Source organism: Hylobates moloch, unplaced genomic scaffold (genome assembly GCF_009828535.3).
Source record: "Hylobates moloch isolate HMO894 unplaced genomic scaffold, HMol_V3 SCAFFOLD_10, whole genome shotgun sequence".
Classification (NCBI taxonomy): domain Eukaryota; kingdom Metazoa; phylum Chordata; class Mammalia; order Primates; family Hylobatidae; genus Hylobates; species Hylobates moloch.
The window spans coordinates 9,504,173-9,527,320 of NW_026652285.1; the positions used below are offsets into that span (position 1 = coordinate 9,504,173).

The following is a 23,148-nucleotide window of genomic DNA, read 5'->3' on the forward strand; positions in this document are numbered from 1 at the left end:
ATGGTCCATGAACCATGAATTCAGGGACTCATGTTGAAACTGGGAAAAGTCTTTCATATTTGTAATTTCCTCAGCTCTTTTGTTCACCCAACAAATACTTATAGATTGCCTAATATGTGCTGATGCACTATCGTACGGGGAGGACTCCCTTATTCTCAGTGAACTAGGCCTCTCTGATGAGTCTATTCTCACCTGTGCAGAAACTTCTCGTATGTCTGGCGGAAGGCAAATCCTGCCCGACGCACTCTCACATTTTCCAGTAGTCCAAGATATTCTACTTGGTGCCGGCAGCGTTCATCATCAAATATCTGTGGAGATTTCTTGTCATTGGGTTTGATGCAACGAACGTAATATGGTTCCTAAAGAAACAAATCAGCAAATGGTAAGTTTCACTGGAGAAAATTTCCCAGCTAGGGACACTAACATGTAATTAGTGTTAATTGTGTCAAGTTAAGCTCAGTGCCTCTAATTTCTCAGGCATACACTTGTGAATAAAGTAGTTATTCTTCCTTTCTCCTTCAATTCCAGGTTAGAAGTTCTCGTGCATTCAGCTAAATTTTCGTTTAATTATGTTTTAGGCTTTATTGGGAACAGTAGAAAAGGGATAAAACTAGGAAGTAAATAACAGAGACGTAAAGATCGAGTTTCTGTGTATTTATGAAAACAAGGTTAAAGCAGCTGAAGGAGTAATTCAACAGAAAAAGGCAGCAGCTAACGATGAAAATGGATGGAGAATGTAAAAGGACATTCTTTGTTAATGTTAATATTATGTTAAGGAATGATAGGGACGGACAGCTCTGGTATATAGTAAGTGCTCCTTAAGTGTCAGCCATCATTATTAATATTATTGCATTAGTTTGTACTTTTGGAAAAGAGATTAAACTTCATGGGTAAGTAGAGAAGTTCCAAAACCACCTATAGGCATCACTGATTCTGTGAAGGAGCTCAGCTAGCAATCCTTCCCTCTGTGCCAATTAAGTTTTATACCACATATTAGATCATAACCCCTTTTAAATATAAAACCATGCTTGGCATAAATCCTGGTACACTGAAGATAATGAATAAATTATCACTGGATGAATCAATGAGGTCAAATGTATCCTACAAATGTAAAGAATTTTCCTTCTCTGAATCTGTTATCTATCAGACACACACAGATACACTTTGATTAAGATACAGAATACTCTGTAGTTAAATGAGACAGTTTTGAGCTCCGCTGAGGGCTAGAAGTAGAAAGGGGTAGTAAATAATTTAAGAAGTAGGAGAGATTTGAAGGATGTAAATTTACTTGCATTTTGAACAGAATAACAGTTTCCAACACCTAAAAAAAGAAACTCTGATAGTACATTTATCATGCTGTCCTACATGGTGAAAGGTAATGCCATTTTTTGCCTTTTTCTAGGACCTGCTGTATTAGTTTCCTATTGCTGCTATAGCAGATTATCATAAATCTAGTATATTAAAACAACACAGTTTTATTATCTCACATTTCTGGAGGTCAGAAGTCTGAAATAGGTTTAACTGAGCCAAAAGTCAGTGTGTCAGCAGGGTTGGTGTTTTTGGGAGATCCAGAAGAAAACCCATTTTCTTATATTTTCCAGCTTCTGGAGGCTGCCCACATTCCTTGGCTGGTGGCCCCCTTCCATCTTCAAAGCCAGCAATGGTCAGTTGAGTCTTTTATGATGTCACCTCTTCGCTCTGACTTTTCTGCTTCCCTCCTTCCCACTGAAGGACTCGTGACAGCACTGGGCTCACTTGGGTAATGGAGGATAAGCCCTTATTTTCAGGCCCATTTATTAGTAGCCTTATCTCCATCTGCAACCTTAATTCCACCTTGCCACAGCACATATCATGTTCATAGGTTCTGGGGATTAGGATGTGGACATCTGGGATGACTATGGTATAGTAATAGTAAGAATAAAAAATATTATCTATCTAGCCTTTGTTCCTGGTTTCTGGCACAGAGCTTCAAAAACCTATGAAATTTCTTCAGTGACAGGAGTGTCTTAGTTATGATAATGAGGTGACTCATAGCTGGGCATCTAGATAGCTTCAGGATGGGAGCTGGTCACCAGAAAACTCCGTCATGTGCTGGAACTTACAGCTGCCTGACCTCTGGGTAGGTTAGGGGGACTAAAGATTAAGCGTAATCATGTGACCAAAGATTTAGTCAATCATGCCTTTGTGATGAAACGCTGATAAAACAAAAAAACAAAACCTCAGGACGCTGAGCCTCAGAAGAGCTTCTTGGTTGGTGAACACAGGCATGTACTCAGAGGGTGGTGCACTCTGATTCCAGGGGGACAGAAGCTCCTGTGCTTGGACCCGAGTTCTGTGAATCATTCTAGTGAATTATCAAACCTGAAGAGGGGGGTCATGGGAATCCTCAAATTTATACCCAAGTCATATATAAGGGCAGGTGTTCCATGGACCTCACTTGCAGCTGGTGTCTGAAGTAAAGCAGGGTCTTGTTAGGGACCCTGTCCTTTAATTTTTTAGATTAATGCTGACTCTGGGTAGTTAGTGTAAGAACTGAATTGAATTGTAGGACACTTAGCTGATGTCAGAGAGTTGCTGTTGCAATGCAGAGGCCATTATTCTGCCTAGTACACCTGCCCTTTTTCATCTTGTCATCTGTAGCAGAAAGAAAAACATGACCTCAATATCTTGCACCACCTCCCAGTAAGAGCTGGAGTCTCTACACCACTTCTCGAATCTGGCTTGGCCTGTGACATGCTTTAACCAGTAGAATGCAGCAGAAGCAACACTGGGTTACTTCTGGAAGCCCATCCTCGAGAGGGTCTGCCCTCTTGGACCACTTCTACCATGTGAAGAAGCCCAAGATTAAAGACTACCTGAAGAAAAGATGCCCAGTCATCCAGGCACGCCATTTGAGTGAGCTCATCTTAGCCTATCTAGCCCCAGCTGACTGCAGCTGCTTGGTGAGCCCAGCAGAACTGCCCAGTCAACCCCTGAATCATGACAAAGAACCATTATTTTAAGCACTACATTTTACAGTGATTTGTTATGGATTGATAGATAACTTACACTTCTTCCCTATTCTGGAATATCAACCCTTTCATTAGATATTAAATTTTGGTATATTTTATTATAAAGCACAAGCAGAATCCTACTTTAAAAATAGTGATGGGTGATCAAACGTTCACTAAATCTGTAATGATTTTCAAGTGGAGCATTTATATTGGGGGAACAACTGTAGCTCACTTTAAAAAATGGCTTATAGTAAGTTTTTTAAAAATCTTAATAGGATGGGGAAGTTGGGAGGAGGCACTGTTTACTTAAGGATTTTCTACTAGTTTGCTGGAATAGAGTGTCTTTACTTCTTGGTGAATAAACCAAGAAAAGTGGCACTGAGCACAGTAAATGCCAAAATGCTACCAGATTTATCTGCATGTTTGGTACTAGTGTAACAGAATAAGCATTGTACAAAATCAGAACACTTGAGTCTTGGCTGTAAATTCTCTCTGGAACTAATTAGCTAATTTATGAAATGAAGATACTAGGGCTTTCTTTGAGTAATGACAGACTAGGTAATTTAAACTGACACCCATGCTGAGGGTTAACTGGAATAGGTAAACAAAATAAACAAAACGTTTGCCTGAAGACATGGGAGATCTAACAAGACAGTGGAGAATTTACTGGGTCAGAATCCAGGAGAGGAAGAAAACGGTGGAGGAGAACCCAGGTTTGAGGCTGCCTTTTTTTCCTGGGGAAATTTGCCAATTCCAGAGAAGGTAGACGGGATCTGAGTAGTGATTCTGGCAGCTTCATGGGCCTAGTGGGACAAAGATTAGCGAGTAAGGCTTGAAAAGGAGGGAACACAGGTAAACCCCTCTCACTTTGGGTTAGGATCCCACCAACAGGAATAAGGATGAATTAGAAGGAGGCAGTCCTTTACAGAGACCATAATTCAGCTTTGAATCACCTAGTCCTTGAAATTGGAATAGCTGATTTGGAATACTATTGTTCTTAGGTAACTAAAAGAAGCAAAATTAACTCTTCCCTGAAGAAAAATCACATAAACTTGGGCCTCCAATTATTTCTGCAGATAATTTTGCAAATATAATATTTGGAACAAAATAAAAAGCAACCAGACATATAAGTAGCCAAGTAAACTGGAATTAGAAACAGCAAAACAAAATAAAAAAATAAACAAACCTGCAGGTATCCAGACACTGAGGTTATCAGATAGGGATATTAAAATAACTATGCTTACCATGTTCAAGGTGACAAAAGACAATAATGAGAATTTTGTATAGAACCAGAAACTATGAAAAAGAACCAAGTCAAATGGAAACCTAGAACTGAAAAATATAATAAAGGAAATTAAGAACCCAGTGGATCAGTAGAAGAGTAGATTAGAAGTAGGTGAAGAAGGCCAGGCGTGGTGGCTCATGCCTGTAATCCCAGCCCTTTGGGAGGCCAAGGCAGGTGGATCACTTAAGGCCAGGAGTTTGAGACCAGCCTGGCCAATATGGTGAAACCCCGTCTCTACTAAAAATACAAAAAATTAGCTGGGCATGGTGGTACGCTCCTATAATCCCAGTTTACTCAGGAGGCTGAGGCAAGAGAATGTCTTGAAACTGGGAGGCAGAAGTTGCAGTGAGCTGAGATAGCATCACTGCACTCCAGCCCGGGCAACAGAGCGAGACTCCATCTTAAAGAAAAAAAAAAAAAGAAATAGGTGAAGAAAAAAAAATGAATGTACTAGAAGTTAGGTGAGAAGAACTTTTCTGGAATGAAGCATGGATAGACAAAAAGATGGAAAACAAAGATGGGAGGCTAAGAAGTATAGAAGATACAGTGAGATGTAGTTCTAAAGGAGAGGAGACAAAAGGGACAGAAGAAATATTAGAAAAGAACTTGCTAAAACTGATAAAAAAAAAGTGGAGCTACAAATTGAAGAGATTCTACAAACTACAAGCATATTTTAAAAAAAATCTACACCTAAGCATATCATAGTGAAACTTCTGAAAATCAAAGCAGCCAGAGGGGAAAAAAAAAGATTACCTTAAGGAGCAACAAAGAGACAGACTGAGAGCTAACTTCTCATAAGAAACTATGAAATCCAGAAGACAAAGGAACATTATCTTTGAAGTGCCAAAAGACACTGCTAACGTAGAATTTTACACTGAGCAAAAATATTCTTCAAGAATGAAAACAGTATAGAAATTTTTTTTGGTAAACAAAAACAACATTTGTCACCCTCAGATTTCAAATATAATAGAGTAAGGTTAAGGCAGAAGAAAATGATCCCAGATGGAAGGTAAACAATATAGGGGCTGTGTGCAGTGGCTCACGCCTGTAATCCCAGCACTTTGGGAGGCCAAGGTGGGCAGATAAGTTGAGGTCAGGGGTTTGAGACCAGCCTGGCCAACATGGTGAAACCCCATCTCTACCAAAAAATACAAAAATTAACTGGGTGTGGTGGCGTGCACCTGTAGTCCCAGCTACTTGGGAGGCCGAGGCATGAGAATTGCTTGAACCCAGGAGGCGGAGGTTGCAGTGAGCTGAAAACATGCCAATGCACTCCAGTCTGGGCGACAGAGTGAGACCCTGTCTCAAAAAAAAAAAAAAAAAAGAAAAAAGAAAAGAAAAAAAGTCATGCTTTTCATGAGTAACTTGGCAAAATAAAACCAAAATATATTTAAAAAAAAACAGGAAGAGGAAAAAAAGATAAACAAGTGAATAAATAGATATAATAGATGTAAATTACAATCTAAATAGATATATCTATTTATATCTAAATATAAATCTATTTAGATATAAACATATCTATTTATATCTAAGTAGATATATCTATATCATTTAATATCTATAATAGATATAAATATTAGATAATATAGATAACATAGGTATAAATAGCTATAGGTAATATTGATATAGATAATATAGATAAAACATCTATCTAATATAATAAATATATTTATATCTAAATAGATATAATAATGTCTTACTGGTTTTAAAAATGTATATGCATGTTATTTTGGTATATAATTAAAATACATGACCAAATATATTTTGGTATATAATTAAAATACATGCATGTTATTTTGGTATATAATTAAAATACATGATCAAAATAGCATACAAGTTAGGAGGAAGGTAAATGGAATTAAATTGGCCTTGCATTTTCTAGGAAGGAGGCAAAAGTAATAAATAATATTAGATTTTTATATTCAAGAATGATACTGCAGTAAGTCAAGTAACCACTATAACAGTATTTAAGTAAATCTTCCAAAATAATAAAGAGAATAAATAAAATGATAAAAAATACTTGTAACACCAGGGGAGGGGAAAGAGAATGTTCTTAGGTCTAACTAAACATTTTGACTCAGAATACTCATAGGCCACATTTGGCACCAATCTCTTCAAAAGGCCAAGAACACGGTTTGCTAGCAGGTAGCGTCAGTGTCCTTGGAGCAGTCCACACAGCAGTCAAGTGACAGCTTAGGTGTAAGGAGATGAGATCCACATTGGGCATGTGTGCGAGGTGATCTTGGCTTAAAAGCCTCATGCCCCACAGGACCAACTATCTCTTAGAACAGCTCAGAAGACATAGCTTCCAGGGTCCAGCAAAGGACAGACCTAATACAAGGGTCACTGAGCTCAGGCAAACCCAAAGTATATCATCCCCACCAGACATCATTCTCCCAAGACAGATGCAATTTACTGACAGGATAATTTTGACCATAAGTAATGTTGTTAAGTGATATATGTCTTACTAGGTTGCCAGAGGAACAGAGCTAGAAATTTAACTGAGGTTAAGCTGTCAAGCGGAAGGAATAAAGTTTTGTTTACCTTTTTCCCACTATAATCAATCTAAAAGAAATACAGAAAAAAAGAAAATAAATACAGAAGAGTCAAACAGAAGCATTAACAAGATGCCTGATTTAAATGCAACACATACTGTATTAAAAGTAAATGAACTAAATGATTTATTCAAAAGACAAAAATTGTCAGACTGGATTAAAAAAATCAAAGCTAACTATATGCTACTTATGAGAGATACACTTGAAACATAAGGATATAGAAAGATTGAAAGTAAAAGGATGAAAAAGATATACCATGCAAACTCTAGCCAAAAGAAAAGCTGGCTTAGCTATATTATTCATGCAAAGCAGATTTCAAGGTAAAAAGCAATATGGAAATAGAGATGTTTCATAATGATAAATGACTCAAACACCAGGAAGATATAACAGTTCTAACTTGAATGAACCTAACAAATTCTCTAAATATTTACACAAAAAATCAAAGGTACAATGAGGACAAGTAGATAAATTCAGAATCAAGGTAGAGTTTAAAACACCTTTCAATGTTGACAAAACAAAGAAGTCAGGAAGAAAATAGAAAAGTTGAACAATATTATTAGCAAACTTGACCTAATGGACTTGTATAGAATATTGAATGCAATTTTTTTTTTTTTTTTGAGACAGTCTCACACCGTCACCCAGGCTGGAGTGCAATGGTGTGATCTCAGCTCATTGCAACCTTGGACTCTGAGGTTCATGTGATTCTCCTGCCTCAGCCTCCCGAATAGCTGGGATTACAGGTGCACACCACGCCTGGCTAATTTTTTTGTACTTTTAGTAGAGACAGGGTTTCACTATGTTGGCCAGGCTGGTCTTGAACTCCTGACCTTGTGATCCTCCCACCTTGGACTCCCAAAGTGCTGGGATTACAGGCGTGAGCCACCGCGCCCGGCTGCAAATTATTTTTTAAAGACCAACAAAACATATACATAAAGCAATTTAGCAAATTTCTAAAAATTGAAATCACACAGAGTATGTCTTCTGATGAAATAAGACTAAGCTAGAAATCAACAGCAAAAAGATAATGAGAAAATCCTATATGCTGAAAATTAAGAAAAATACTTCTAAACAACTAAACCTTAGGTCAAAAAGGAAATTACAATGTGATTTGAAAAATATTTTGGACTGAATAATGTATAAAATCATGTAGGCAAGGCAATCTTATAAGGCATCATATGAAGAGTATTAATATAACTTTACTAACCAGAAAACAGTTGAATGGAATATTACCAGTACTGAGTGATTATGCATAGGAAATGGCAATATTGGATGAGACACTAACAACCAACTAAGAAATGGGGGGAAGCCCTTTCATCCTGTTTAGTAATATAAAAGTCTTTGGATAAGGAATCTAGTGGGAATACTTTCTCTATATTTAATCAGCATTCTGTCTCAATTTATAAATGCCGCCTCCTCTCTCATTTATAAATATCCAGACTGACTCAGCCTAAGAAATCCTAAATTTGGCAAATTCAGAGTGTCTTATAAAGGTTAAATTGCAAAAGTTAATAGTGATCTTATTCTCTTGAACTTTTTCACCTGTCTCTCCCTATATATTTTATGGGAAAAAAATCATTTGTGAAAGTACACCAATCAGTATATAGATTAGCTAGACTACACTATCTAAATATACCTCTATTTAACTTGCTTTGAACACTGTCAAATAGTCATAGCAAATTCAAGTTCATTTAATAATTTACTGACAATCTGTTTTAGTACCTTATTAGGTATTAATACATAAAATTAACAGAACCCATTCTCTAGATTCAAAAGATTTATAATCTGGGTGGGGACACAAGTCATGAACGGAAGACACTATGGACTCTGTGAAAGTGAGGAGCCAGGGACGTCTACTTCTGGTAATGGAGGACTAGGTAATACTTATCAATCTTCCTGACAAAGTTACTAAAAAAAGGTGCTAGACAAAATATGGGGAAAAGGTTTTGGTAAGTGCATCACAGAGCTAATAAGATAGTGAGGAAAGACCTGGCCAAAATCAGAAAACTAAAATCAAGATGAGTGAGCCTACACCTCATGGTTGTTTTTGTCTTAGAAGCTACTGTTGACATGGAAAAGGCAGTCATAAGGCTGAGCATAGCTTCTGGCTCTCATGGGACTTGGGTACCAAAGTTAGAACCTGGGGTCTTGGATGAGGTACCGTAGTTTGGTCTGCAATCCTGAATAACTAAACCTGGGAGATAAAGGTGAATGGACAACAGCCCAACACTGAGCTACTACAGGCCCTGAAATGGAATAAAGGTGATCCCAGACTGTCGAACTGATGTAAACTTTCAGTTGTTCTATTTCCTTATGGGTGTCACTAATAAATAGCATATATCTGGATTCTTTTTCTTCAATCTGAATTGGCTTTTATCCATTTACATTCAATGTAATTACTAATATATTTATATTTGTTTCTACCAAATATCCAGCTTTCCTATGTTCTTTTGTTTCTTCTTTTTTATATTTTTGTTTTGGGGGCAGGGAGGATTCTTTGTTTTTATTTTTATTTTTTTCCTTCTCTACTAGTTTGGAATTTATAACCTCTATTTTCTACTATTTTCAATGATTATGTTAGAAAATTTTCACATGTATTTTTAACTCATCAGAGTTGAACGTTAAACAATATTTTTATTATTTTTTTCTGAACTAAGGACCTTAAACACTGGAATTACAATTACCTGCTCTTCTAATTGATATGCAATTGTTACTGTGATAATTCTAATCTGTATTTTCCATTCCACAAAATATTATTTTACAGAGTTTATTTACATGCATCTACGTATTTACCAATTCTTTGCTCTTCTTTTCTTTTTGCATTTTGGAGTTTCATTTAGTATACTCTTCCTATTGTCTGATGAATGTATCTTTTAGAATCTCCTTAAGTGAGGTTGATAAACTCTCTGTTTTTGGTTTTTGTTTTTCAGAAAGATTCTTTATTGTGCCTTTGTTCTGGAAAAAATGTATTCCCTGGGTAGAGAATTTTGGTTTACGTTTATTTTCTCTCAGCCTAATTGTCATACTTTTGATTCTAATCTGTCTTTTCTCTGGCTGCTTTTAAGATATGTTCTTTGTCTTTAATGTTCTAGGATTTTACTAGGTGTCTATATGCAGATTTCTTTTAATTTTTCCAACTTCAGATTCATTGGGCTTCCTGATTCTGTTAAGTCCTTCAATATTCTTGAAATTCTCAGGAATATTTCTTCAAATATTGTTCTATCCATTTTCTCTTCTATAACTCTGATAAGATACATGTTTGACCACTTTATTATCTCTTCCATGTGTCTTTTTTTTTTTTTTTTTTTCCAGAGACAGAGTCTTGCTCTGTTGCCCAGGCGGGAGTGCAGTGGCACAATTTTGGCTCACTGCAACCTCTGCCTCCTGGGTTCAAGCGATTCTCCTTCCTCGGACTCCTGAGTAGCTGGGATTACATGTGCATGCCACCACGCCCGGCTAATTTTTTTTTATTTTTAGTAGAGACAGGGTTTCACTGTTAGCCAGAATGGTCTCCATCTCCTGACCTTGTGATCTGCCCGCCTTGGCCTCCCAAAGTGCTGGGATTACAGGTGTGAGCCACCGTGCCCGGCCCCCATGTGTCTTAATGTTTCTTTTATATGTCCCATTTCTTGGTCTAAGTGGAATTCTGGATAATCCTTCAGTTCTTATTTTCATTTCACTACTTTCTCTTCAGCTTTATGTAAACTGATGTTAAACCTATCCATTGAATTTTTAATTTTAATTACTTAGTTTTTATTTCTATCAATTGTCTAGTTGCTTGTTCTCTCTGATTTTCAGGCCTTTCATTTCTTGATATATATTAAGCATTCTCATATTTTCTTTCTGATCATTTCTGTATCAGAAGTTTTCATGAGTCTGAACCTGCTGTTTGTTGTTTAGTTTGCCTTTTACCTATAGTATCTTGTAGTGATTCTTTACTGTGAGCTAATTTTCCTTAGAGCTTTGTGGAAATTCTTTAAGGTCTGGTATTGGTGGCCCATCTGGAGCAGCTGCTGCCATGATGCTGGTTGCAGTGGGGAAGGTGCATCTGGGGTTGTGTGCTCCGTGGAGCTGGCGGTAGCCAGGAACAGGTGGAAGCCCCGCCCCCATCCGAGTTGGCAGGGGGATCCTTGCGCTCCCTGGGCGCAGCTGTGGCCGCCCAGCTACGGTGCAGGACCCAGGCATCCCTGTGCTCTTGGGGGCTGGGAGCAGGCAGGAGCCCCATCCTCCTGGGTGAAGCCATAACCACCTAGCCATGGCTGTAGACCTGGGTACCTCTGCACTCCTGGGGACATGGGAAGCTCCCCTGCCTCTGTTGGCTTGGATGTGCTGCTCCCAATGTCTGGCCTCTCCCTGGTCTCGGCACCCATTTGGATTTCAGAGCAAAGTTGAGGCTGAGCCTGGGCACTGTTGCAACCCAGCTGGGTATGCGCAGACTTGGGGCAGTGCTGACATGCCAGCCCCCTGCTACCTTGGCCCCTTTCAGACTTTGGATGCCGAAGAGCGCGGCGGAAGGCCAAGGGGGTGCTGAGGGCAGCTCGGTGTGGGCCTGGAGGCACCCCTTGGCATGAACAGTCTGGGCTCTGTGGACGTAGTGGATGGCAGGTTAATGGTGGCAGGAGGCAGACAGGCGCCTGGGCAGAAAGGGGTGGGTCCCTGGTGAAATCCCACCTTTGGGCCAGGCTGCCAGTTCCATGGTCCAGAGTGAGAACTTGTAGTGCTTTTTCCACGCCTGCCCATGGACCAATCAGCACACACTTCCCCCTCCTCTGAAGCCCATAAAACCCCCAGACTCAGCCAGACTCAGGCAGACAATGGGATAACCTGCCTATGGAGAGGAGCTACCCACCATGGGTCTCCTCTCTGCTGAGAGCTGAGCAGATGATGGGATGACCTGCCTGCAGAGAGGAGCTAGCTACATACTGCTGGTCTCCTCTATGCTGAGAGATGAGTAGACAATGGGAGGACCTGACTGCGGAGAGGAGCTACCCACTGAAAGTCTCCTCTGAGCTGTTCTGTCACCCAATAAAGCACCTCTTCGCCTTGCTCACCCTCTATTTGTATGCATACCTCATTCTTCCTGGACACAGGACAACAACTCAGAATCCACTGAATGGCAGGGCTAAAAGAGCTGTAACACAAACAGGGCTGAAACATGCCCTCTGCTTGCCACGTTGTGGGTGATGAGAAGGAGAAGAGCTGTGGCCCTTCAGGGAGCCCAGACCTAGGAGCTCCCCAAGCCAGGGCTGAAATACTCTCTTTGGGGCTCTGCAGTTCCTGGTATTTCCAAGCTTCTGGGCACCACTGCATTCCCCAGTGCCAGCCATGGAAGCTGCTTGCAGTATGCCTGGTCCAGCCACAGCATCACAGGGAACCAGTGTCTGTGCCGGCACCTGGAGCTGCCTGCCCTGCTGCAGCCTGTGTGCTTGGCTGTGTGCAGTGGCTGGACCTTATGTTCGCTCACTCACATTCCCCTTGCCATTCTGTGCCTGGCTGACCCTTGGCAGGTATGGAATCCAGGCTGGTAGGGCAAGCTGAGTGCAGCTAAGCTGAGCAGGCTAAGCAGGCGGAACAAGCCTGGCAGGCTTGAGCAAAACTCAGGCTAAGGCACCACCAGGCACAAAGGTTTCTGGTGAGAAAAGCGACACCCCAAGGATCCTGTGACAGTATGAAGATAGTTTCCTAAGGAAAACAGTTTTACTTGCTTTTTTCAGATGCCTGGGGCAATTATAAGTCCTGGACCACCTTTAATCAAATTGTCAGTTTGAGGCTTTTTCAAGCTACCCAGCTAGTATGAGTTTGGGTTGCAAACCACCTAAAAGCTCTCTTACGATTATAAATTCCCAAGAGAGATTCACGCCCCCTCCACCCATGGCTGAGTGCCAAGGACCAAGACAGGCAGTTTTCCTTATTGATAGTGGGGAATTACTTCTAGTTCACTCTACATGTAGCCCTTTAAAGACTCACCATTGTGTGTGTGTGTGTGTGTACAGAATTCCTTATTAGATACCCTACTTTGGGCAGGCCCTGGGCTTCACTTCAAGGACCCAGCCTTGAATAACTAAATTCAAAGTTACCCACTTCAACAAATCCCCACAGGGTGAGGGGCAGCTTTAGGGGTATTTTCCTTCACTCAGTTAACTTCTGTATTCACTCAGCTCCTGGCTTGCATATTCCTTACTTTTCGTTAGTTCATGGCTGCATTCAAGATGTTGATTTTTATATTTTATCTAACATTTTAGTTGTTTTCAGTTGGCTTTAGTGGGCACCTCATTCACCATGTTGCCAGAAAATGCATTATTCTTTTTGAGGTCTTTACATCTATGTTTCTAAGTTAAATTGGTCTCTAATTTTATTTTCTCATATTAAGCTTGTATTAAGGTACTATTAATCTCATTAAATGAGTTGCCTCTCTTCTTCCCATCCTCCAAAACAGTTTCCATATGATAGGGATTAATGGCTCCTCAAAGGTTTTATAAAACTGATTTGTAAAACCATCTAGATCTGATGTCCTTGGCAAAGTTGGGAAAAGGTGGATTTATCATCAGTTATTTGGATCCTTTAAGGTTATTGATATATTCAGGTTGCCCCTTTCTTCTTGAATTAATTTTGATAACTTTTTTTTCTAGAAAATCATCTACATTTTCAAATTCATTGGCATATAGTTATCCATAATATTCTGATGCTTTAAAAAAATCTCCATAATGTCTGCATAGTAATAGCCCTTTTTTGGTTCATAATTTTTTAATTTATCAGCTTTATTAGAGGTCTTACTGATTACTTTTTTGTTCCATTACTTTAAAGTTTTACTATTTTAAAAAATATTTTCTTACTTCTTTCTTCAGGTTTTCTTTGGAGTTCCTTTTCTGGCTTCTTAAGTTGCACTTAGCTCATTAACTTTTCAGTCTTTCTTGTTATTTTACAAAGGCATAACAAACGAATCACTTTAGCAGTATTCTATAAATTCTGACAAGTTTTTTGTCATGCACTTCCTAACATTTTGTAATTTCCAATTTCCACCTTCTTCAAACTATGACCTGTTTAGGAGAGTACTTTTCCAAGTTCTGAAACATATTAAATTTTTTTAATGCTGATTTTTATTTGACTTGCTTTGAAGATGAAAAATATATCTGTATATGCACTTCTTCAAAATAGTTGAGATGGCTGAGCATGGTGGCTCACACCTGTAATCCCAGTGCTTTGGGAGGCCGAGGTGCGTGGATGACCTGAGATCAGGAGTTCAAGACCAACCTGGTCAACATGGTGAAACTCCATCTCTACTAAAAATACAAAAAAAAAAATTTAGCCGGGTGTGGTGGCACACACCTGTAATCCCAGCTACTCAAGAGGCTGAAGTGTGAGAATTGCTTGAACCCAAGAGGCAGAGAGGTTGCAGTGAGCTGAGATTGCACCATGGCACTCCAGCCTGGGCAATAAAGCAAGATTCCATCTGAAAACACACACACACACACACACACACACACACACACACACACACACACACGAACCCAAAATGGTTTCCTTTGTCGTCTATTATGTGGTCAATTCTTGTAAATATTCCACGTATACTTTATTTTATTATTTTTTTGAGATGGAGTCTCGCTCTGTTGCCCAGGCTGGAATGCATTGGCACCATCTTGCTCACTGCTATCTCCACCCCTTGGGTTCAAGTGATTCTCCTGCCTCAGCCTCCCGAGTAGCTGGGACAACAGGCCACCATGCCCAGCTAATTTTTGTATTTTTATTAGAGACAGGGTTTCACTATGTTGGATAGGCTGGTCTTGAACTCTTGACCTCAAGTGATCCTCCCACCTTGGCCTCCCAAAATGCTGGGATTACAGGTGTAAGCCGCCATGTCTGGCCTCAATGTATACTTTAAAGGAATATGTATTTCCTATTCTCTGGGTACGGGGTTCCTTTGATCTATTAGATAAAGTTTAAATTTGGTTTTCAAAGCTTCTGCATTTTCACTAACATTTTTGTCTGCTTCATCTATCATTTATCTTTCTGATAGCAGTGGTTTAAAATCTCCCACTATGATGGTGGACTTGTCAATTTTTCCTTTAAAATTTTGCAGGTTTTTTTTTTTCTTTATAGAATTCACAAGAAGCATGGGTATGTTGTTAGGTACCATGTTAGTTCAACATGGCTTGTCTTGGATAATTTTGTTATCGCTAGTTTATCTGTATTAATACTTGCTTTCTTAAATTCTATGTTCTTTCACATGAATGTTGCTTTTAACCATTTTTGGTAAGAGGTGGCTTGATATCTTTCTACGTCTTTGTTTTTGAGCTTTCTGCATAGTGTTATTTATGTGTGTCTCCTCTAAGGAGCATGTAGCTGGATTTTCCACCTATCTAGTCTGCTTAGTCTATTTACATTATGATGAATACCAATTATTTAGATTTATTTCTATCAAATTATTTTGTTCTAAATGCAACTCTTTTTTTTTTCTGCTGTCCTCTAGAACCCCTCAGTCTGGCTTCACCTTCTTGCCTTCTATTGTACTGATAAGTTGTCTATATTCTTCTGCTTATCTCTGCTCCCTCCCTTCTCCCCTGACCTCCACACACACATGGATTGGGAAGCTGTAGCAGAGATTGCTAGGCTAGTTCCCTACCTTATGTCCAGTATCTTTTTCTTACTTTAAAACAGAATTCTTATTGCTAGCTGAGTGCACTGCTGACCAGAATGAAAATGCCCTTCCCAGCTTCCCTGACAACTCTATACAGCAAATGGGATGTAGCTAAAGTGTTGTGTCAAACTTCCAGGAAGTCTCTTTAAAAAGGAGGAAGTTCCAGCTGCCATCACGGGCCAAGAGGTTGGGTGCCAAGCACTAGGATGGTAGAGCAAAAGGACAGAAGGAACTTGGGTCTCTAATAACTTTGGAGCTGCCATACCAGTCCTGGGATGCCTTCTTCTATACTTCATTTATAGGAGAGAGTAATAAGTGTCTCTTTTATTCAAGCTACTAATTCAGGGATCTGTTTTATTAGAAGTTGAACGCAATTCCTGATACAGAAATTATAGAAGGTTCTAGAATTTTTACTTCTTTACAAGGCACATTACCAAGTTTAGAAAACAAAACAATTCTTTTTCTAGTTAATTGACTAACTGTAGTTAACTGAATATTTAAAAGTCTTTCATGAAATTCAGTGTTCAACTGTTTCTTGTGTCTTGTGCCTTCCTTCCAGGTTCACTTTTCTCCTTGCTGGATGAAGCAGGCTGCAGTTGACATGCAAAGAAAAGCTGAGATACAAGAGTGAAGAGTCCTAGTGGCATTCTAGCCTTCAGTGCCAGTGTCCTTACCCCTACCTTTCTGGAGGTTTGATTATATAAGCCAACAAACTGTGCTTATATGCGGTCACTTGAGGCCAAAGAATCCTGACAAAAGGAGATAGAAAGCTACTGAACAGATGTGTTCCTGTGGCATTTGCCTAATTTATCTATAGTGAAGTAACCAGAAACAGTATAGATTTAAATTCTTAGAGAGGAAGTTGATTTAAAAAAAAAAAGATAACGAAGAAGAAACTACATAGGAGAAGCACCAGAAGAGAAAGATAAAAATGAAGAAACTTAAAATAACATAGCTCAGAATGCTGCCTAATTTATCAAACTTGCCAACAGCAGCAGTTAAGGGTAGAAATACGTTCTTTAAGGGAAAAAACAGACAAAAGTTATCAAATAGTATTAGTCCTCAAAGAAACAATAAAAAACACAAATAATTGTCAATAATATGTATATATATATATATATATATACATTTTTTTTTTTTTTGAGACAATGTCCTGCTCTGTCACCCAGACCGGAGTGCAGTGGTGTGATCTTGGCTCACTGCAACCTCTGCCTCCCAGGCTCAAGCGATCCTCACCTTAGCCTCCAGAGTAGCTGGGACCACAGGCATGTGCCACCATGCCTAGCTAATTTTGTAACTTTTTGAGAGGAGGTCTCATTATATTGCCCAGGCTGGTCTCGAGTGATCCTCCCACCTCAGCCTTCTGAGTAGCTGGGACTGCGGGTTCATGCCGCCATGCCTGGCTAATTTTTTAACTTTTTGTAGAAAGGAGGTCTCACTATATTGCCCAGGCTGGTCTCAAGTGATCCTCCCGCCTTGGCCTCCCAAAGTGCTGGGATTACAGGCATATGCCACAACGCCCAGGCCAATACATCTTTATATTTCAATTATTTAAAACAGCCTAAGGACAATACTTGCATCCTAAATTTCCTCTTAAAACTCTCTGGCCACTTTGTACTCAAACACAATATATAAATGGTACATTTTACAACTTAATTCAAGATTTTACTTATTTATTTTGGCCAGGTCCTGTTTTCAGCACAGGGCTAAAGTTCCTTTTGCTGTGCATGCTATGCCTTATCTATTTTTTAAATCCAAGATTTTTCCCTTGACCATGACAGTAGAATAAAAAGCTCAAATTTAAGACAGATACTAATCTAGGACACAAACAATAGTTCCACTGAGGTGAGATTTTTAAAAATGCAGGAATAAAAATTCTATTATAACATTCACTTTATACATATTCTTCAATCTACATATGATTACCTAAAAAGCAAATCATATATACATTCTTTAAAATACATCAAGAGGAAATCTATGAGTTAAAATGGATATTTAGAAAAGAAAATAATTACCTTTGATGCAAGGTTGTCTACTAGAGCAATCATAGAATTCTTAAACAAGGTAGCAGCAGTCAGAGGTCGCTTGGTCACCTCTGTAATGCTCAGTTTGCCTTCAGGCCACATATTCTTGAGCACAGGATTTGAACTGAGAAGCACAGAAAAAACAATTCAAATGTCACATTCAAATAAGCTGGATAAAAACTGATAAGCAATCCTGCTGAAATGTATCCTGAGAATCATAATTGGACTACAGACTCAACTCACAAGGCCTAATTGGAAAGATGATTTCCATCCAGAAAATTATGCTCCAAGAATAATGACTGATACTGCAATGCAAATTGAGATGTTTTTCCAAACATTAAATAGCATATTTAAAAAATTATTTAAACTTCTTTAAAGTGACATCTTTGTTATACCTACCTAGGACCCTCAAATGGTCATTATGGCTCTTACAATACATATATAAAACAAATTCATTTTTGTGATGGTTAGAAAATGAGGACAAACCACTAGTAGAAAAATGATCCTCAGTGTCACAGCAGAAAACATAAAAGTGGCAACATCTTTGAATTAAAGCAAATAATTTATATATTAATAGAACAGGTAACACTACAGAAAGCCTGCTCTTTAAAAAAAACACAGGTAGGAATATAAAATAACCGTTTTTACATTGTCCCTAGTAAGTCCCTTTACTGCAGTTCAAATTGTGAACAAATTTGTAGGTAGCATTGGCAGTTACAATATTTTATTGATGTGACATTAGGACTGTTGCAATCCAATTCTAAAAATGCATTTCAGGCCAATTTTCAGGTTAAAATTGTATATTCATAATTTTGCTCTGTGGCTGGGCAACTGGGATACCACTTCTAAAAAAAAAAAAAATCATTATATTAACATATACAAAGAAAAAATGGATTCAAATTTTGGAAGGTTGTTAGCCATGGAAGCATCAAATAGTGTCCAGAGATGAAGGTGGCTCATTCCAATACCATCTAGGAGGATGGTTTTATCAAAAAAAAAAAAACAAAAAGGTCAAGACTTCCCATCTCACCGGCAAGGCCTTTCCTATTATGGAATATTTGCTGCATTTAATAGATGTTCAATGTTTCACCCCTTTGGCAAAGCTATTCCTATTGTGAAACGGATTCATCTTAGCCTGATGCCTTGATTTGTTGGGTTTATCTAAGTTCCTTTGTTCTGATTCTGTGCTTATCAGGCAACTAAGCATTCTGGATTCCATGGGTAATAATGAATCAGAGTTCTCACTGCTATTTGACTTCCCAAGCAGGTTTTCCAATAGGGAAAAACAGCCTGTTATATGAACAGAATTACAGATGGCCCTCCATATCCATGGCTTCCACATTCAACATACCATGGATAGAAAATTTTTTTTTAAAAGATGGTTGTGCCTGTACTAAACATGTACAGACTTTTTTGAGGGGTCATTATTCTCTAAACAACACAACAACTATTTACATAGCACTTATATTTCATTAGGTTTTGTAAGTAATCTAGACATGATTTAAAGTATCTCGGAGGATGCGTGTAGATTATATGTAAATACTACACCATTTTATATGAGGGACTTGAACATGTATGGATTTTGGTATCTTCAGTGGAGGAGGGTACCGGATGGAATTAATCCCCCATGGATACTTCAGGAAAATATATTCCATTCCCTGTTACTGTGACATTTTCCACTAGAAATAAATCCACATGCTGTTTTGTTTCTACACTGGCCTGGAGAGCCTGGGCTATAGTAGTTCACCACTGAAAGGTGAGGCTGTTCTCAGTAGCTGAACCTCTGGGCCATGGTACATTCACAAAGTTAACAAACACCACCTCGTGCAGCCTCTTGGTACAGAGACTGGCAACACACCCTGATGGTACTACTGGCCAAATAAGGCTGTTTTTTCCAAGTTGAGCTTTTAACATTTTCTGCACAGAGAAATGCCAGACTCCGTCATTTATCCCTCAAAATGAATGTACCTTACCTGATAAATTAAGCATTGAAATTCCCTTCTAAAAGTCCCTTTTCCCCATGCCCAGTTCTTCCAAGGATCCTCTCTCACATTCCTGTCTCTGTAACTTTCTACTGATGATAGTGCCATCATTAATCTTGGTGGCTTCAACATCCACACAGATGAATCATTTGATAGCAATTCTTGAAAGAACAGTTTAAACACAATGTCTCTATATTTTCATTTCCTGTATTCCCTTGAGCTCACATCAATGAGATATTTGCCTTCATTGCTACATGGAAACCAGTGTTGTCAAGTGTCCCACTGACCTTGGCATTAGCAAATCCAATGGTCAATCTTGGTCCTCTCATCACTCCTGCTTTTGACAAGATTTGATGTAGTGTATCGTTTTTTTTCTTCTTTAAACATTTTTTCTTGGCTTGGCCTCTGTGACACCAGATTCCTTGTTTACCTCCTTCCTCACTGGCATGCTCTCAGTTTTCTTTGCTAGTTCCTCTTTCCTTGTTTGACTCCACATGTTACAGTGTCTCAGGAATTAGTCTTTTTAACCTCTTCTCTTTTTTAAATCTACGCTCACTCCCTAGATACTCTCATCTAGTCTATGGCTTTAAATACAATCAATACACTGATGACTGTGAATTTGTATCTCTAGCCCCACCTTTCCCCTGAGATCCAGATGCATATTTGCAATTGCTGATTTGGTACTTTTAATTGGGTATCCAAAATGCACTTCAGACATAACATATCCAAAACAAAACTCTTAATTTCCCTGAACCAATTCGCGTTTCCTCTTGTCTTCTCCTATCAGGCTCAGGTATCACCTTTGATTTCTGTCTTCCTCTTACACCACACATTGCCTCTACCAGCAAATCTTGTCAACTCTACTTTCAAAATATCACCCAATCTGACCCCTTTTCATTATCTCTGTCACCACCACCCAGGCCTCAGCCTGCATTATTATTACTATTATTGTTATTATTATTATTTTGTGACAGAGTCTTTCTCTGTCGCCCAGGCTGGAGTGCAGTGGCGCGATCTCGGCTCACTGCAAGCTCCTCCTCCAGGTTCACGCCATTCTCCTGCCTCAGCCTCCTGAGTAGCTGGGACTACAGGCACTCACCGCCACACCCGGCTAATTTTTTCGTATTTTTAGTAGAGACGGGGTTTCACCATGTTAGCCAGGGTAGTTTCAATCTCCTGACCTCGTGATCCGCCCGCCTCAGGCTCCCGAAGTGCTGGGATTACAGGTGTGAGCCACTGTGCCCAGCCTCAGGCTGCATTATTAAAATCACCTCCTTTACTGTCTATTTCCATGCTTGTCTCTTACTGTGTGCATTTTACATAGTAGTAGCAGCAGTGATATCTTTAAAACATAAATCACATCACATCACATCATAAATTCCAACGCTTCCCTTCATACTTTCTTCTTACGTGGACTCAGGCTCTTTATGATCCAGGTTCTACCTACCTTTCTAAAGTCACTCTTTCCATCCCTCTCTCTGTTTTCAGCCACAATGGCCTTGCTGTCAATACACTCAAGCTCATTCCCACCTTGTGGCTTTGGTACTAGCTTTTCTCTCTGCCTGGAATGCTCTTCCTCCAGCATGGCTCCCTCCTTCGCTTAATTCAGGTCTCTGCTGAAATGTCACCTCTATAAGAGCCTTTTCTGACTACCCTATCTATAATTCCTTCGCAGCCCCTCCTCATCTGTACCCTTCAATCTGTTACCTACTTTATTTTTCTGCACAGCACTTGTCACAAACTGAAAGTTGTTTCCTTGTTTATTAACTGTCACCTTCACTAGACTATAATCTCCATGAGGCCAGGGATTTTGCCTACATTTTTTCACAGCTGTTTCCCAGAACATAGAAGAATGTGTGCCTCAAAGGTACTCAATACATTTTTGATATTGAGCAACTGACTAAGCAGACTCAATAAATGAGTGAATACAGTTCTTTAACCCATAAGAAGATGACCAGGAATCCTCTTTCTTCTTCATGGACCTTCTTTTTAAAGTATCCATACTGGATTTAAACTTATCATTTGTATTTTGCCATAACTTTTCCACATTTTGTTGGTTTGTGAGAAGATTCTGTCTGCTCAGTCACTATCAGTGCTCACTGACAGTAGATGCCACTCTGATATCAGAGCGGTCTCTTATTTGGGGGTGAAGACACTACAATGGGAACCTGAGTATGCAAAACTTCTAGCTGGGCCAGATGTCACCGGACACTTCTTCATCACACTGGCCTGGCCTGAGGACTGCTGAGTATACTGGTAGGGGATGCTGGAAGGCTGGCAGCAGTGAGCGCAGAAACTGAGGCAACCCAAGGGAAATCAAAGCAAATCATATTATTAGCAGGTCCCTGCCCCAAATCTATAGATTTTATCATAAAGTTAGATGCTATTAAGTCTGATAAAGAAGAACAAGAAAATGTGCCAGAAACTCTTAAAATTGCATATAAATATAACCATGTGCATATATTACATATGTCCATGAGCTTAATCTAGAGTTAATTAATAAAATTTCAATCTTACCTGTTATACATAAGGCGCTTGAAATCTTGAAATAAAGTATCTTTATTTTTGTCAATAAAACCAATGACAGAATAGCTAACGGGGAAAAATCACAGAAAACATGTATTATTTACCAAGCAAGAGCCACATTTAAGCTTTTCTAGGAGGCAACAAGCCTTTCCACCATTAATTATGCAATCAATAATCTAAAAGCTGATACTGTTCACCTTGTTCTGTATTAAAGGATACCAAATTTACCTACTAAATAGAAGGGAACTTTCATCAGTACTATTATTATGATTAAGATGATAATTTCCTACTGGTTTATTGCTTACCTCAAGAAGATGACTTTTTAAAAGATAGCTGTGTTTATCATCCAGCATTCCTAAGATAAAAGCAAAACAGCAACATACAGGAACTAACAGTCTCATCCGTAGGGAGGTCAAGTGACTTGCCTAAGGTTCACTCAATGTTGAGGGTAGGATAAAAGAATCCAAGAAGAACTGCAAAGGATGGTAAGAATTGGATAAGCAGAGGAGAAAAAGGCAGGCAGATCACACAGGGAAACAGATCAAATGGAGTGATGAAAGCAGGCACATGCATGGTGCTCTGTAGAGAGAATGAGGAGGCCAGTATAGATGGTTTGGAGGAAGGGAGATGAGTAAGGTCTTGAAAGTCCAGCTAAGATTGCAGTTGGTGAGAAGAGTGGGAATAGAACTGTACTACTCCAGTGACTGGCATGGACTCTAGGAGGAGTGAATTCAGTTTGGGGTTTATAAAAGTAATTGAGGACTCTGGGTGATTAAGACAGAGGCTAGGAGATGAAGCAAATAGGAACTTTAGACACAGCTATACCTTACAGTTCTGCTCTCATGCCTGTTTTCTCCCTTGACAATCGAATCAGTATAGGCAATTCCCAGATCTCTAACCCGGATTTCTTGCCTTACATATTTAATCCTGCAAGAAAATCCTTCAGGCTGTGCTGCCCATGGGTACTTTAAGGTTACCATACCCAAAATTATTTCCTTGCCTGCCCCGACCTAGGTCTTCTTAATACTTTCAAGTCACTTTTGACTGAACCTTTGTGATTTGATCTCAAGCTACTCTTCCAGATAGTTCTACTTCTCTGTGCTACAAAAAAGGATACACTCCAATCAGATGGACCTAGTTGCTATTTCCTG

General features: G+C 39.2%; 1 protein-coding gene across 9 annotated transcripts in view; it reads right to left on the minus strand.

Annotated features, from left to right (window-relative positions):
* Positions 1–23,148, minus strand: part of MYO1D (myosin ID) — a 386,481-nt gene that overhangs the window by 233,074 nt on the left and 130,259 nt on the right. For 7 of the 9 annotated variants that reach the window (XM_032162950.2, XM_058445327.1, XM_058445325.1 and 4 more), the window contains exons 13-15: positions 21,989–22,063; positions 17,481–17,613; positions 193–359 (exon numbers count right to left, since the gene is read on the minus strand). In XM_032162950.2, the coding sequence (XP_032018841.1) occupies positions 193–359; positions 17,481–17,613; positions 21,989–22,063 (375 nt within the window). Of the gene's footprint in view, positions 1–192; positions 360–16,097; positions 16,215–17,480; positions 17,614–21,988; positions 22,064–22,302; positions 22,471–23,148 lie in introns of those variants that run through there. The other 2 variants (XM_058445328.1, XR_009215200.1) reach the window with 2 other exon arrangements.